Consider the following 12,060-nt stretch of genomic DNA (forward strand, 5'->3'; position numbering starts at 1 on the left):
AGAACATAAAACCCTGCAGTTTTCCCTTAGGTTAAGTTGGAGCTGCTCGCAGCTGGGGTCAGTAAGTGTGAACATGTGCAAAGCATCAGGGAAGGAGGGAATGTGAGGGTGGGGAGAGAGTTTTGCTGCTGCTTTCCCTGTTGGGTGGTACAGTAACATATTCAGCTTGAAAGCAGCCATCAGGCAATGGCAGTATGACTTGTCAGTTTTCAGAAGGTAACAAAAGAACAGCAAACACACTGTGCTTTCTTTGCTTGCCACCCAGCAGCTCTGCCTGTCTCCACCAGATGGTAGCACAAGCTCAGGTTTAATATCTGTGGCACAAGGTGTCTTGTCCGATTCCTTTCTAATGTTTTTAAGTGGTATGAGGGCTTGCTGCATTAATAACACTGCTTTTGTGCTTTGCAGGACTCTAGAGACTTTTTCAGAAGCTCTCAGTTATTGGTTTTACAGTTGTCATACAGAGTTTTTTCCCCCAGATCTTTTTGTCTTAAAATTCTGTTAATGTTGAGAGCACACCCTCCATTTTTATTTCCCTTTTTGTTTAGACTCCTAACTACTTCCTTCTGTTATAGTTCTATCATATCTCCTTGTGCTTTAATTTCAGTTTTTTTCATGGGAGTTAATTTGGGCAAGCAGTGATGGTTCTCCAGGAGTGACTAATTTGGAATACTTAACTAGGATTGCCTAGGGCTACAAGCTGAAGGTGCTGATCTAGGTTAGCACTGCAAAGCCTTGGTCCACAATAAAGTTTTGTTCAGATCCGTTAATGGTTCAAATCCATTTATCTACCTTTCTTTCTTGAAGTAACTTCACTCATATTTTTATATTCAGGGCATCTTTTTTCATGTGAAAGAAAAGTTCTGTGGAAAAACACTTCTAATGAAACAACCTTGATATCACTCTTGCATTTCACTTATATATATACTGAAAAGAAAAATCAGGAAAAATCAGTGGATATTGATTTATTTATTCTGTGCATTTATGATTTGATTTTAAAATTGTAAATTTTATATGTATAGGTATATATATACATTTAAACATGCTAATATTTCTTAGGAAGTTAAAAAAGTAGCCATTTCTGATTTTATCAGACTTTTATCATTAAAAGGTCATCTCAATTGTAGGTTTTTTTTTAATCCCATAACCTCATTCTGCTTATGGGATTAAAAAACTTTTTGATTTACATAGAAAATCAGGTGGTGAATGTACCTTTTCAGACTGGCATATAAAGAAACTGCCAGCATGGTTTGTGCTATATTCTGATTCTATACCTCTCTTGAAACTACAGATATAATTAAAAGCTAAATGTGATTTTATGCAAAGTGCAAAATTTCCAGCCAGTAAATAGGAAGAAGCACTTCTAGTTAAGCAGTGGCACAAATTTGGAAAATCATTATTTTCAAATAAGTTATTGCTGACATATTATAAAGACATCTTTCTTGTTCTGTGTAATTAAAAATATACTACAAAAAGCTTAACACTAATTTTTATTTCTATTTTAATAAACTTCTATAAATACTTAAATATTATATGTATTTCTTTTTCTAAGGTGGTTTGCTGGAAATGTTCTGACTACAAAGCACATCTCGAATATGATGGCAATAAATTGAACAAAGTCTGTAAAGATTGCTATCATGTTATAATTGGTTGTACAGACAGTGAAGAAAAGAAGAGGAAGGGCATCTTGGAGGTATGTAATTCCAAAATACTATATATGTATAGCTGCAATCTTTTTGGTTCATCAGTAGGTGGAAAATGGTAGCATTCTTGCAGAGTTTATTTCCTCTTTGAGAAATAAAAAGTATGTGGACCAATTTAATATAATTCCATAGATTTTGGTTTCCAGTACTCACCTTTGCAAAATTGCTTTGTTTCTTGCAACTTTACATTTATTAAGGGAATTATAAACCTTGGAACTTGTTTGCTTCTTTCAGTTGCATCAGCTCCTGTGACAAAATGTAACCTTCCCTTATAAATTTTCAGTTTTCTTCTTCTGCACTTAAGCTTTCATCACACCAAACCCTACTGCTACCAGTTGGTTTTTAAAAATATGTACCCAGACTGAAAGAACTGGGGGTGGAAACAAGGAGAATGGGGGAGAATTTTGCTCTTGCTTCAGAGTCTGAGTAGTAAGACACTGTTTTGATCAGTGTATAAAATGGGCCTTTAAGTTATCAGGTTGTCCTCAGCTTTTGGCATCTGAAAAGCCAAGGCCAATGGAAATTTTAGCACATAATTATTTTGTGTTCTTTCTTATCATCTCAAGTTCACGATTTAATTTGAGTAGCATTTCACTTTGTCTACAGGTTTTAAGCAATTCATCTAATCTTTTCTCTAGGATTAGTGCTTGAGTGCTTATGTTATTCTTAAAAATGTGTTTGAACTTGATTCTGTCGTAATATTTTGACTGCCAAAGTAGATAAGTTGTCATGTGGGATAGTCAGTGGCACTTCAGTGCCTAACATGGTGCTGTTTTGGAAATCAGACATTGTTGTAGATGCTCAGATACAAAGAAAGGCAGGCTGTGGTGGCAAAATGAAAATTGGAGTGATATAGGAGTCTACAATCCAAAGTTACTGATGAAAAAGGAACAGATTACACATGCTAAGGGAATGTGTGTTGTGATTGCATATGTTTAATATGTATATATTGTCCAAAAATCCAGTCCATGATCTTTCTTGGGTATTTCCTGAACCCTTTTTGCAGATACTATCCAAGAGCTGATGTGAATGGCAATATATTTCCTGCTTTTCTGTTCTTTGTTTTTAGTCTGTACTGAAGGAAAGTTTAGTTTCCTTTTTATGCTTTCTGCTGTCTCCTAGATTGAATCTGCAGAAGTCTCTGGAAACAGTGTCATATGTAGCTTTCTTCAGTACATGGAGAAGTCCAAGCCCTGGCAGAAGGCATGGTGTGTGATACCCAAACAGGAGGCTCTGGTGCTCTACATGTACGGTGCTCCACAGGTATGTACAGGGGAAATGGGAAAGATTTTAGTTAATTATTGTCACTGGTATTTGAGGAAGAGACAGCAAACAGCTTGGGAGTGGAGGAAAGATCCATGTGTTTTCACCAAACTGTACAGCAAATGAGAAGTAATGGGTAGATTAGTTGTTCTTAAAAAATAACAACAACTTCTTCTTCTTCTTCCTAGGATGTGAAAGCTCTGGCTACAATTCCTCTTCTGGGCTACACAGTGGATGACACTCCAAAAAGTGCTGACCTCCCCCACAGCTTCAAACTGACCCAGTCCAAGTCTGTGCACAGCTTTGCTGCAGACAATGAGGAACTGAAACAGAAGTGGCTCAAAGTTATCCATTTAGCTGTCAAAGGTGAGACACCAGAATGTCAAAATGAACTGCAGGTGAATTTAGAAGAGCAGCCTGAATCTTCTAAAAGATCTGAATGCTGAAGCACAGGAACACATGGCATTTTTTAAAAAATTTTAGTTGAAATTGTGGTTAACCTTTGTGTTAACCTTTCTCTGTTCAATCAAGGAAAGAAAAAAAGAAAAAAAAAAGAAAAAGAAAGTTCTTACTACCATACACATCTTGGCACTTTATGTTTGGGAAAGAATTCTGGTCTTTTTAGGGATCTTTTTCTTATATTTATGTTCTGTCAATAAAAGTGATGTACAGGTCCATTTCAGAGACTTTTTAAAAAAATGTGAATGCTATTAAAAATACTTACTAACTTTACTGTACTACTTGTTTGTTGTAATGCAATTTTTTTAAATCCAGTTGCTCTTCAGTTAACATTTAAGAATGCAAATATTTGAAGCCTCCTACTTACATGTTAGGACTTGCAACAGGATAAAAGATATACCTCCACATTGCCAAAATAGATCTGTACTTAAATATGCAGGGACAGTTTGGTTCGATGTATGTAGTTTATAGATTGATTTCCACAGTTCTGTACATATGTTGTATTCACTTGTATCTTTTTAATTAAAGTAATGCAAATTGCTTTCACAGGTATATTGGCTTTTAAGGTTTCAATTTATCAAGGAAACAATCTAATGATTTTCAATGTAGAAATAAATACCTAAAATATGAGAAAACTATATATAATATATGTACAGTATTAAAAATGTACAATACTTGATTATTGCTTTGATTTCATGATACTGGGTTCTTATTAGTGAATAATTTATTTTTTAAAAAGCATGTTTTCTATTTGAAATTAAATACAGTCCTAAATTGAAAAATACTGTTCAGTGATTTGTTTTAATAGCTGACACTTAATGATCTTGACATTTTTATGCATCAAAGAATTGACAGTAATGTAAGTGGCATGCAATGGACAAATGAGTTCCAGTTGTGTTTAAACAAGTAGTCGCTTTTCTTCAGTGTCCTATCACTGTTAGCTTTTAAGAGTGCAGTAGTTTGTTGCTCAAATGCAGTATGTGGTTTGAGAAAAGCAACAGATTCTAGTAACCTTCTGGGAATGTGTATTTTTGCTATTATGGTTATTGGAGCAAAAGAACAATTTGAACTTAAGGTTTTTAATTTTTGTAGAAGATTAGGTATTGTAATGCTTATTTATGACAACAATCTTCAAGGATTCTTGTTTTAAAGTGGAGCCTGGTTTATAAAAATTTAGTATGAAGTCTGAGCTTGCAAATCTGAAATTTTATGAACTAACATTATTTGTTTCCTGTTCCTGGGTATAAGGACTCATTGGCTTTACAATATTAAGTTCCTTATGAACTTCCATTCCTATTAAGAGTTTTTATACATAGAGACAAATGACTTCCATAAAATTTTTACTGTAATATCCTTGAGTGAAATATGGCAAACTCAGAGGTAGTGATTGACTATCAATTAAAATCATTGCTGTCTTTCCTTTTAGAAACCATTTAAGGAAGAAAAATACGTAACTTCTACAATCGGCTTATCATAAGAACTTTCAGAAGTCTTACTTCTCAATGAATCTGCAATCTGTGTTTTAAATCATGTCAAGCTGAAGAGCTCAGGTTCAATTTTGTTAGTAACATGACAAATTTAAATTGTTGGGTTTTTATAATGAGTTTGCCAAGCAAACTATCCACTGAACTCCTACTCCTGCTTTACTCTTTCTGCAACATTATAGGGAAAAAAAACCCAACTCATTTTGCATTTAGCAAGGGATTCATACCTGCTTGTAGTGTCAGGCACACATGAGCATGCCGTGTCATCATTCCTTCATAAAAATGTCATGTAAGTTAATGTTAGTGGGAAGGATTTTGCTCTCCCCTGCACAGATCCAGGATCTAACATATCCTTTAGATTCCACAGCTTTACAGCAGTGTTAATAATGATCAGGACATGGTATGGTACTAACTCTCCAGCTGACTTGGTGCATGTCCATTCTGAATTCCCTTCCTTGGGTGCTCCCTGGATCCAGATTGCTCTGGATATAACCCTGGTATTGCTTTTATCTGATGTGCAAGCTCTTCTGTAATTCTCTTTGAGATTTCAAGTTACTTCTACTGGCAGCTGTGTATACCTTTAGCAATAGGCAGCTCAAGCCTGGTTTGATTCATGTTGGTGAATACCATCAGGTTTTTGCCAAGGTAATATAAAATCTCCCTAGCTAATACATGTAATCTTACATACACCTTGGCAAGGGGTGGGGAACATTCAGGTAAGCAAGCAGAACTCTTGGTGGCTCTCTTTCCTTCATGGCCATCTCCCAAGGGTGAATATCTTCTACAAGAGCCTCAAGTGCAATTGTGGGATATGGAGAGCTTTCTTTCCACATCCCAAAGTATAAAAACAGTTTCCCATGGTCAAGGTATGGAGTGTAAAGGAAGGAGTTGCTTTAAAGGAGTTCTCAGATAGGAAGGACTGAGCTATAATGAAAATATGATTATATGACTGTAGAGTTAATTAGGTTGGAAAAGCCCTCTAAGATCACTGAGCCAACCATTGCCCAGCACTGCCAAGTCCACCACTAAACCATGTCCCTAAGTGCCACATCTACATGCCTTTTAAACACCTTCAGGGATGGTGACTCAACCCTTTCCCTAGGCAGCCTGTTCCAATGCTTCAACTCTGTTGTAGTGACAAAATATTTTCTAAAATCCAATCTAAAACTCCCCTGGTGCAACGTGAGGCCATTTCATCTTGTGCTATTGCTTGTTTCTTGGGAGAAGAGACCAATCCCCTCCTTGCCATCATCTCCTTTCAGGGAGTGATAAGGTCCCTCCTAAGCCTTCTTTTCTCTAGGCTGAACACCCCCAGCTCCCTCAACCACCTCTCACAGGACTTGTGCTCCAGACCCTTCACCAGCTCTTGTTGCCTTTCTCTGGGCCCTTTCCAGCACTTCCACGTCCTTCTTATTCTGTCTTTCATGTCCCAGAACTGGACATGGCATTTGAGGCACAGCCTCACCCGTGCCAAGTACAGGGGACAACCACTGGCCTGGTCCTGCTGGCCACACTCTTGCTGGTACAGGAGACAGTCTGGTCCTGCTGGCCACACTGTTGCTGGTACAGGGGACAGTCTGGTCCTGCTGGCCAGTCTGTTGCTGGTACAGGGGACAGTCTGGTCCTGCTGGCCACACTCTTGCTGGTACAGGGGACAATTTGGTCCTGCTGGCCAGTCTGTTGCTGGTACAGGGGACAGTCTGGTCCTGCTGGCCACACTGTTGCTGGTACAGGGGACAATCTGGTCCTGCTGGCCACACTGTTGCTGGTACAGGGGACAGTCTGGTCCTGCTGGCCACACTGTTGGTGGTACAGGCTGATCAGGACACCCTTGGCCTTCTTGCCTACCTGGGCCCACTGCTGGCTCTTGTCCAGCTGCTGTCAAACCAGCACTCCCAGGTCCTCTTCCACCAGGCAGCTTTCCAGCCTTTCTTCCCCAAGCCTGTAGTGCTGCAGGGCTTGTTGTGACCCAGGTGCAGGACCCAGCACTTGGCCTTGTTGAACCCCTTGGAGCTGGCTTGGCCCATTGATCCAGCCTGTCTGGATCTCACTGCAGAGCCTTCCTGCTCTCTCAGCATCCTACCCAGCTTGGTGCTGTGCAGTACATTCTGTTTCCTCCTGCAACTCTCATTCTAAGCCCATTCCAGTTAAGTGATTAGAAGTAGCAGTTTCTGTGCTGCCTTATTGTTATAGTGGTGTTGAGCAGTTGAAGGTACTTGAATGGCAGCATCTCCCAGATGAAGCCCAGCATCTGGGCACAAGCAGTTTGAAATGGGAGTTGCTTGTTTGGATGTTAGCCTCATGTTTGTTCTCAGCCATTAAATTTTATACAGGATTGCACATGATATTTTATTTACCCTAGTGAAACCCATTTAATGTTCTCATAATCAATTTTTTGGTCAGAATTGTTCTCTTCTGAGTCAGAATGCCTTGGCACTCAAATACATGGTTGTGTGTGCATTTTGTGGGAAAAGTGTATATTACCAATATTGAAGGACATCAGAAGATGAGAAATTCTAAATTTAACTACCCTGTTGCCTTCATTCTCCACAGACAAGCCCTCCTAACAACAGCATCCCAAACTTTTGCTTTAAATTGTAAATTATGACTGCAGAGAAACAAATACAAAGTTGTAGCTGGTGTGGCTTAAGAATTATGATGAAAGCAGTGAAACCATGATTAAAACTGTCATTCTAACAAGGTAGAAGCTGTTCCCATTTGAGATAAATTCTTAAATTCTTCAAGGAAAATAAAAAAGGCATTAAATTTGGGAGCATAAAGCTCTGTGTGTAAGGAATAAACTGTAACTAAGCATTCATTCATAATGCATGAATGCATGTGAATGGCTCTGCTGAATTATTTAAGTTTTGTAACTCTTGTGTTCAAAGTAATGCTTGTTTCTCACTTTAAAAGTGATCCCTCTTCTGTGCGATTTAAAGCAGATCAAAACTTATTTTATTGGTTTTATCTGTGTTCAACCAGAACAAGACTTAAATTTATCATTCATATTTTTGGATCATAGCAATATATTTTTTGAAATTACTTATTTTTTCCCCCTACTGTGGGAAAATAGTGTATCATGATATCTGCATGTCTGCACCATTCCTCCAGGCCCTCTAAAAATTCTTTTTTGGTATCAGGTACTCCTGCTTGGTTGAAGAGCTGCTATAAAACCTGTATTATGTAGTATTTTCAAATCCCTTTATGCCAAGTAGTTCTGTTTATTTCTAAGTGTATTTAACTTGTATGTGCAAAAAAGATATTAAGAGTACAAAACATTCTCTTCTATTTGGAATAGAATATTATACCACTTTAATTGCATGTATATATAGTAGTACCTTTTTATGCAAAACCATCTCAAAGTGCTTTATAAATCTCCTCAAAGATTCTAACTCTTTTTCATAGAAAAGAAAATTTTTATTGCTCATGTTTTTAAGTTATGGATGAAGGCAAGGCACTGATTAAATATAGAGTAAATACACTACCACCTAAGTAAAATTTAGATGAGATTATAGAATTATGCTCCACAGACTTCCAGGTGGAGTCAGAAGGAAAAAGAATATGTACATTAAAACAAGTGGGAAAGATGTGGAAACACTTGACAGGTTGTTTGGGTTCCTCACCACATAGCTAGCATAAAAAATCATCAGCTTTTCATTTCGAGGAAAGATTAAATAAAATTAAGAAAGGGTAGTTATTTCTTACACTGAAGGAAAGACTTTCTGGAAAGAAATAAACATTCCATGTAGAAATAATCCTAAGCAATAACAAAAGGTCTTTCTCCATATAGCTGGTATAAACTAGCATGGGCCTGCTGGAGCTATTATACCTTCAGTGATTTAAATTTGCATACAATCTGCCTTACATAATATAAGGACACTTGTGGAAGATGAAACTTCCACAATTAGGGAGCTGATGTGATACCAGGTCTCACCTGGACTCACAGGGCTCAGGTGAAGTTCACATGCAGGTAATGGATGTAGGGGTGAATGTAAACAACTGGAAATATATATCCAAAATAAGTGATTGGAGAGAAGTAATTTTGTGGCAGAACTGACTACTCTTAATGTAAATCCATTCTTAGTCTCTGTAGTGTACTGTTATTTGAAATCTGAAATGAAATACATGGGGTTAATGTTTTTTGCTCTAGTGGCCCTGTTGGTGTGAGGAATTTATCCAGCTGGTTCTGACCCATGGGACTGTAGTATGTTCCTCAGATAGGAGTTTTAATCTGCTAGTCAGATTGTTTCCTAAATCCTTTTCCTTTAACTGATAACATTAATTTAATGATTACGTATGTGTGTGTATATACACATATGCATATGTATGTGTGTATATGTATATATGTGTATTTATATATTTGAGACTATTATTCCGATGACTTGTTTTCAAGCAGTATTTTACAATCAAAAGAAAATACACTGTGCTGCATTCAAAATAGAATGTGTAATGATTGTGTTGAGTATGCTTTCCAGAAAAAGATGGAGGTGGATCTGCTATTGTGGCATGTTTACTATTTCAGCCTATAAAAACAAACACAGAAGACCTCACAAACATACTAATTCCAGTGAGGCATTTCAATCAGCTTCCTTTGAAACCTTGTGATTAAATTTCTACCTAGAATAAACCATGGCATTTTATTTCACCCCTTCTCTTCCTAGCACAAGTGAATGTAGAACGTGCTTTATTCTTAAAATCCTCAAGCGGATTTCTTTGAATAAAACATGTTTTCAGCCACTGCTGAACACCAACCTACTTCAGTTTATAGTTCATCCTCGTAGATTCATTAAGTATTTATGGTGGAAACATTCAGAAAAGAGAGAACTATATCAAAGCATTTTTGCATCTATGTACCCTGCTATTTTTAAGCCAAATTTGTTGCATGTAGAGAACATTTTGCAATAGAAATATTATTTTTTCTATCATTGTATTTTCTATTCTGCAGCTGTTAAGGCAGATTAATACAGTAATTCTAGTGGGAGCTGTATCAGCTGTGATGTTTAACATCAGAATTACAAGCTATACATGTTCCATTTCCCTTCATTATGGAAGCACTGCTGATTTTAATTGCAAAAAGATGTTCTAAAAAATAATAATTGGAAGAATTTTAAATTTATTTTGGTTTTGCAATAAAGTAAATAATATTAAAAAGGTGAAATACAAATGCCATTGTAAGTTGTGCAAATGTTAAGTCGTCATTTTTATGGTTAAGAAATATATGAATGTAAAAATGTTGAAGATATTGTACATATTTTCTGTAATATATGTATATTTGATCCTAAGGTGGGTGGAGAATTGTAAAAATTAAGCACTTTAATTCATGTTGAGTACCTAAAAAGAACAGAAATTTGTATCCTGTAAAATAAAAGCATCATTAAATAAGTATTGCTGGTTGACTAATTTTTTTTTGTCCACCTACCCATTTTGCTGCTAAAATCTTTAAGCTGTATTTCTTGTTGTGTGTGACAGTGAGGACCAGTTTTGAACACTGGTATCTAATTTGCTGAAGTGCTGGTTACTCACAAGTACTGCTAAGTTGGTGAAAGATGTATTCTGAGTTTATAAAGGGTGTATTTAATGCTATGACATCCTATAGGTGGGAAAGATAAATGACATCTGCACAGTTTGGTCCAGATTTCTGGAATGGGAATGTGACCAGGATGATATATGAGTTTTTTATGGATTTCTGTACTGCCATCCCCATAGAAAATGCAAAAATAAAGGAAATTGTTCTGCAGAGCCCCAAATCTTTCTTAGTATTGCTCAATACTAAATGATCAGCATGATCTCATGCACTGAACTAAAGTGGTGCTGCAAAGCAAAAAAGGATCAGGTAATTAGCTGGATGTGTCCTTTAACAGTCCAAACCTGGTTGCAGTTGCCTCTGATTTCCATCATCTGCACACATTAAACCTGTTTTGGTTGTGTCTGATTTATTCTTGGTATTCTTCTGCAGGTGGGCACAGTGTTGCAGAAAGCACAGAAACACAAAGCAGAGGAAAAGTTACTGTAGTACTTGGTTGTTCCTGATTGGAAAGAATTGCATACAAGAATTTTCGTTTCATTTCTAGATCTTCTTCTCTTTGCACACACCATAAACAAATCAGTATTTGAAATAAGCACTGATTAACCACAGAGACTAATGCTTCCCTTTCTGTTTATGATTTTTCTGACTATTTTTTTGTACTGTACTCTGTTCCAAACCTCATTTTCCCCATTAAAAACAATGCAATGCCTTCTTCATGGAGACAAAAATAATAGCATTAACCCTAAAAATGTGCTTTAATAAGGGAACACAATTATAAAACTCAAACTATGGGAAATGGAGCACCACAGGTCCTAATTATTTCCTTTAAATCAGCAGGGTTAATAAGCACTGATATTTCAATGGGGTTGCAAATTGGCCAGAGCCCATTAAGCTGGTGAGGAAGTGGTAGGTGTTGCCTCCTTTGGCTTTCCTGCCTCATTACCAGGGAATTGTTCTTGGCATTGCATGAACTTCCTGACATGAGAGAAGTGGCAGAACAGCCTTTGGTAAACACAGTATTTGGAGCTGGTTAGGATTAGGTGGTGTCTCAAATGGACAAGCAGAGGGATCCTTATGATTGTGATCATTTTATTTCACCCCCTGCCTTCTTGGCCCTGTGCACCAGGCAGCCATGGCAATATTTATCCTCACCAGACTCAGTTCTTGTGTTTGGTTCCTTGAGAAACACCACGTCTGTGTTGCATGGTGCTGGTCACTTTTAAAATTAAATCACTTTAAAAATAATAATAAATGTATAAATAATAGTAAACAATAATAATAAGACTTTTCCCATTAAGCTTCCCATTCAGACTTTCTCATGCCTGCTACTGTTTAGGCAATGAATATTCATTGCCTAAAAAAATCATATAAACATGATTTGTAACATCTGTATGCCGATGGTGGAATGTTAGTGAGGCATTTACACTCCTTTGTTTGGGATATATACATTTATACAAAAAGAGGAAGTTTCCCTTGTCATCTTCTCCAGATATGATATCTCACTCCAAAGTCTGGCCATTGTGCGTCTGTCTCAAAAGCACAATGCTCTGGTGGCATGAGCAGGATGTGCTGCCTGGCCCAGTCAGAGTTGACATAGCCTCCAACCATCAGGATCTTACCAAGA

At 37.1% G+C, this 12,060-nt stretch overlaps 1 protein-coding gene across 4 annotated transcripts in view; it reads left to right on the forward strand.

Moving 5' to 3' along the window:
• FGD4 (FYVE, RhoGEF and PH domain containing 4) overlaps positions 1-10,292 on the forward strand; it is a 69,943-nt gene extending 59,651 nt beyond the window's left edge. For 3 of the 4 annotated variants that reach the window (XM_005482752.4, XM_014264098.3, XM_014264099.3), the window contains exons 15-17: positions 1,553-1,693; positions 2,826-2,966; positions 3,155-10,292. In XM_005482752.4, the coding sequence (XP_005482809.2) occupies positions 1,553-1,693; positions 2,826-2,966; positions 3,155-3,412 (540 nt within the window). In that variant the 3' untranslated portion in view covers positions 3,413-10,292. The remainder of the gene's footprint in view (positions 1-1,552; positions 1,694-2,825; positions 2,967-3,154) is intronic. The other variant, XM_074539085.1, reaches the window with a different exon arrangement.
• Positions 10,293-12,060: the final 1,768 nt, after the last annotated feature.

This window comes from Zonotrichia albicollis, chromosome 4 (genome assembly GCF_047830755.1).
Source record: "Zonotrichia albicollis isolate bZonAlb1 chromosome 4, bZonAlb1.hap1, whole genome shotgun sequence".
Classification (NCBI taxonomy): Eukaryota; Metazoa; Chordata; class Aves; order Passeriformes; family Passerellidae; genus Zonotrichia; species Zonotrichia albicollis.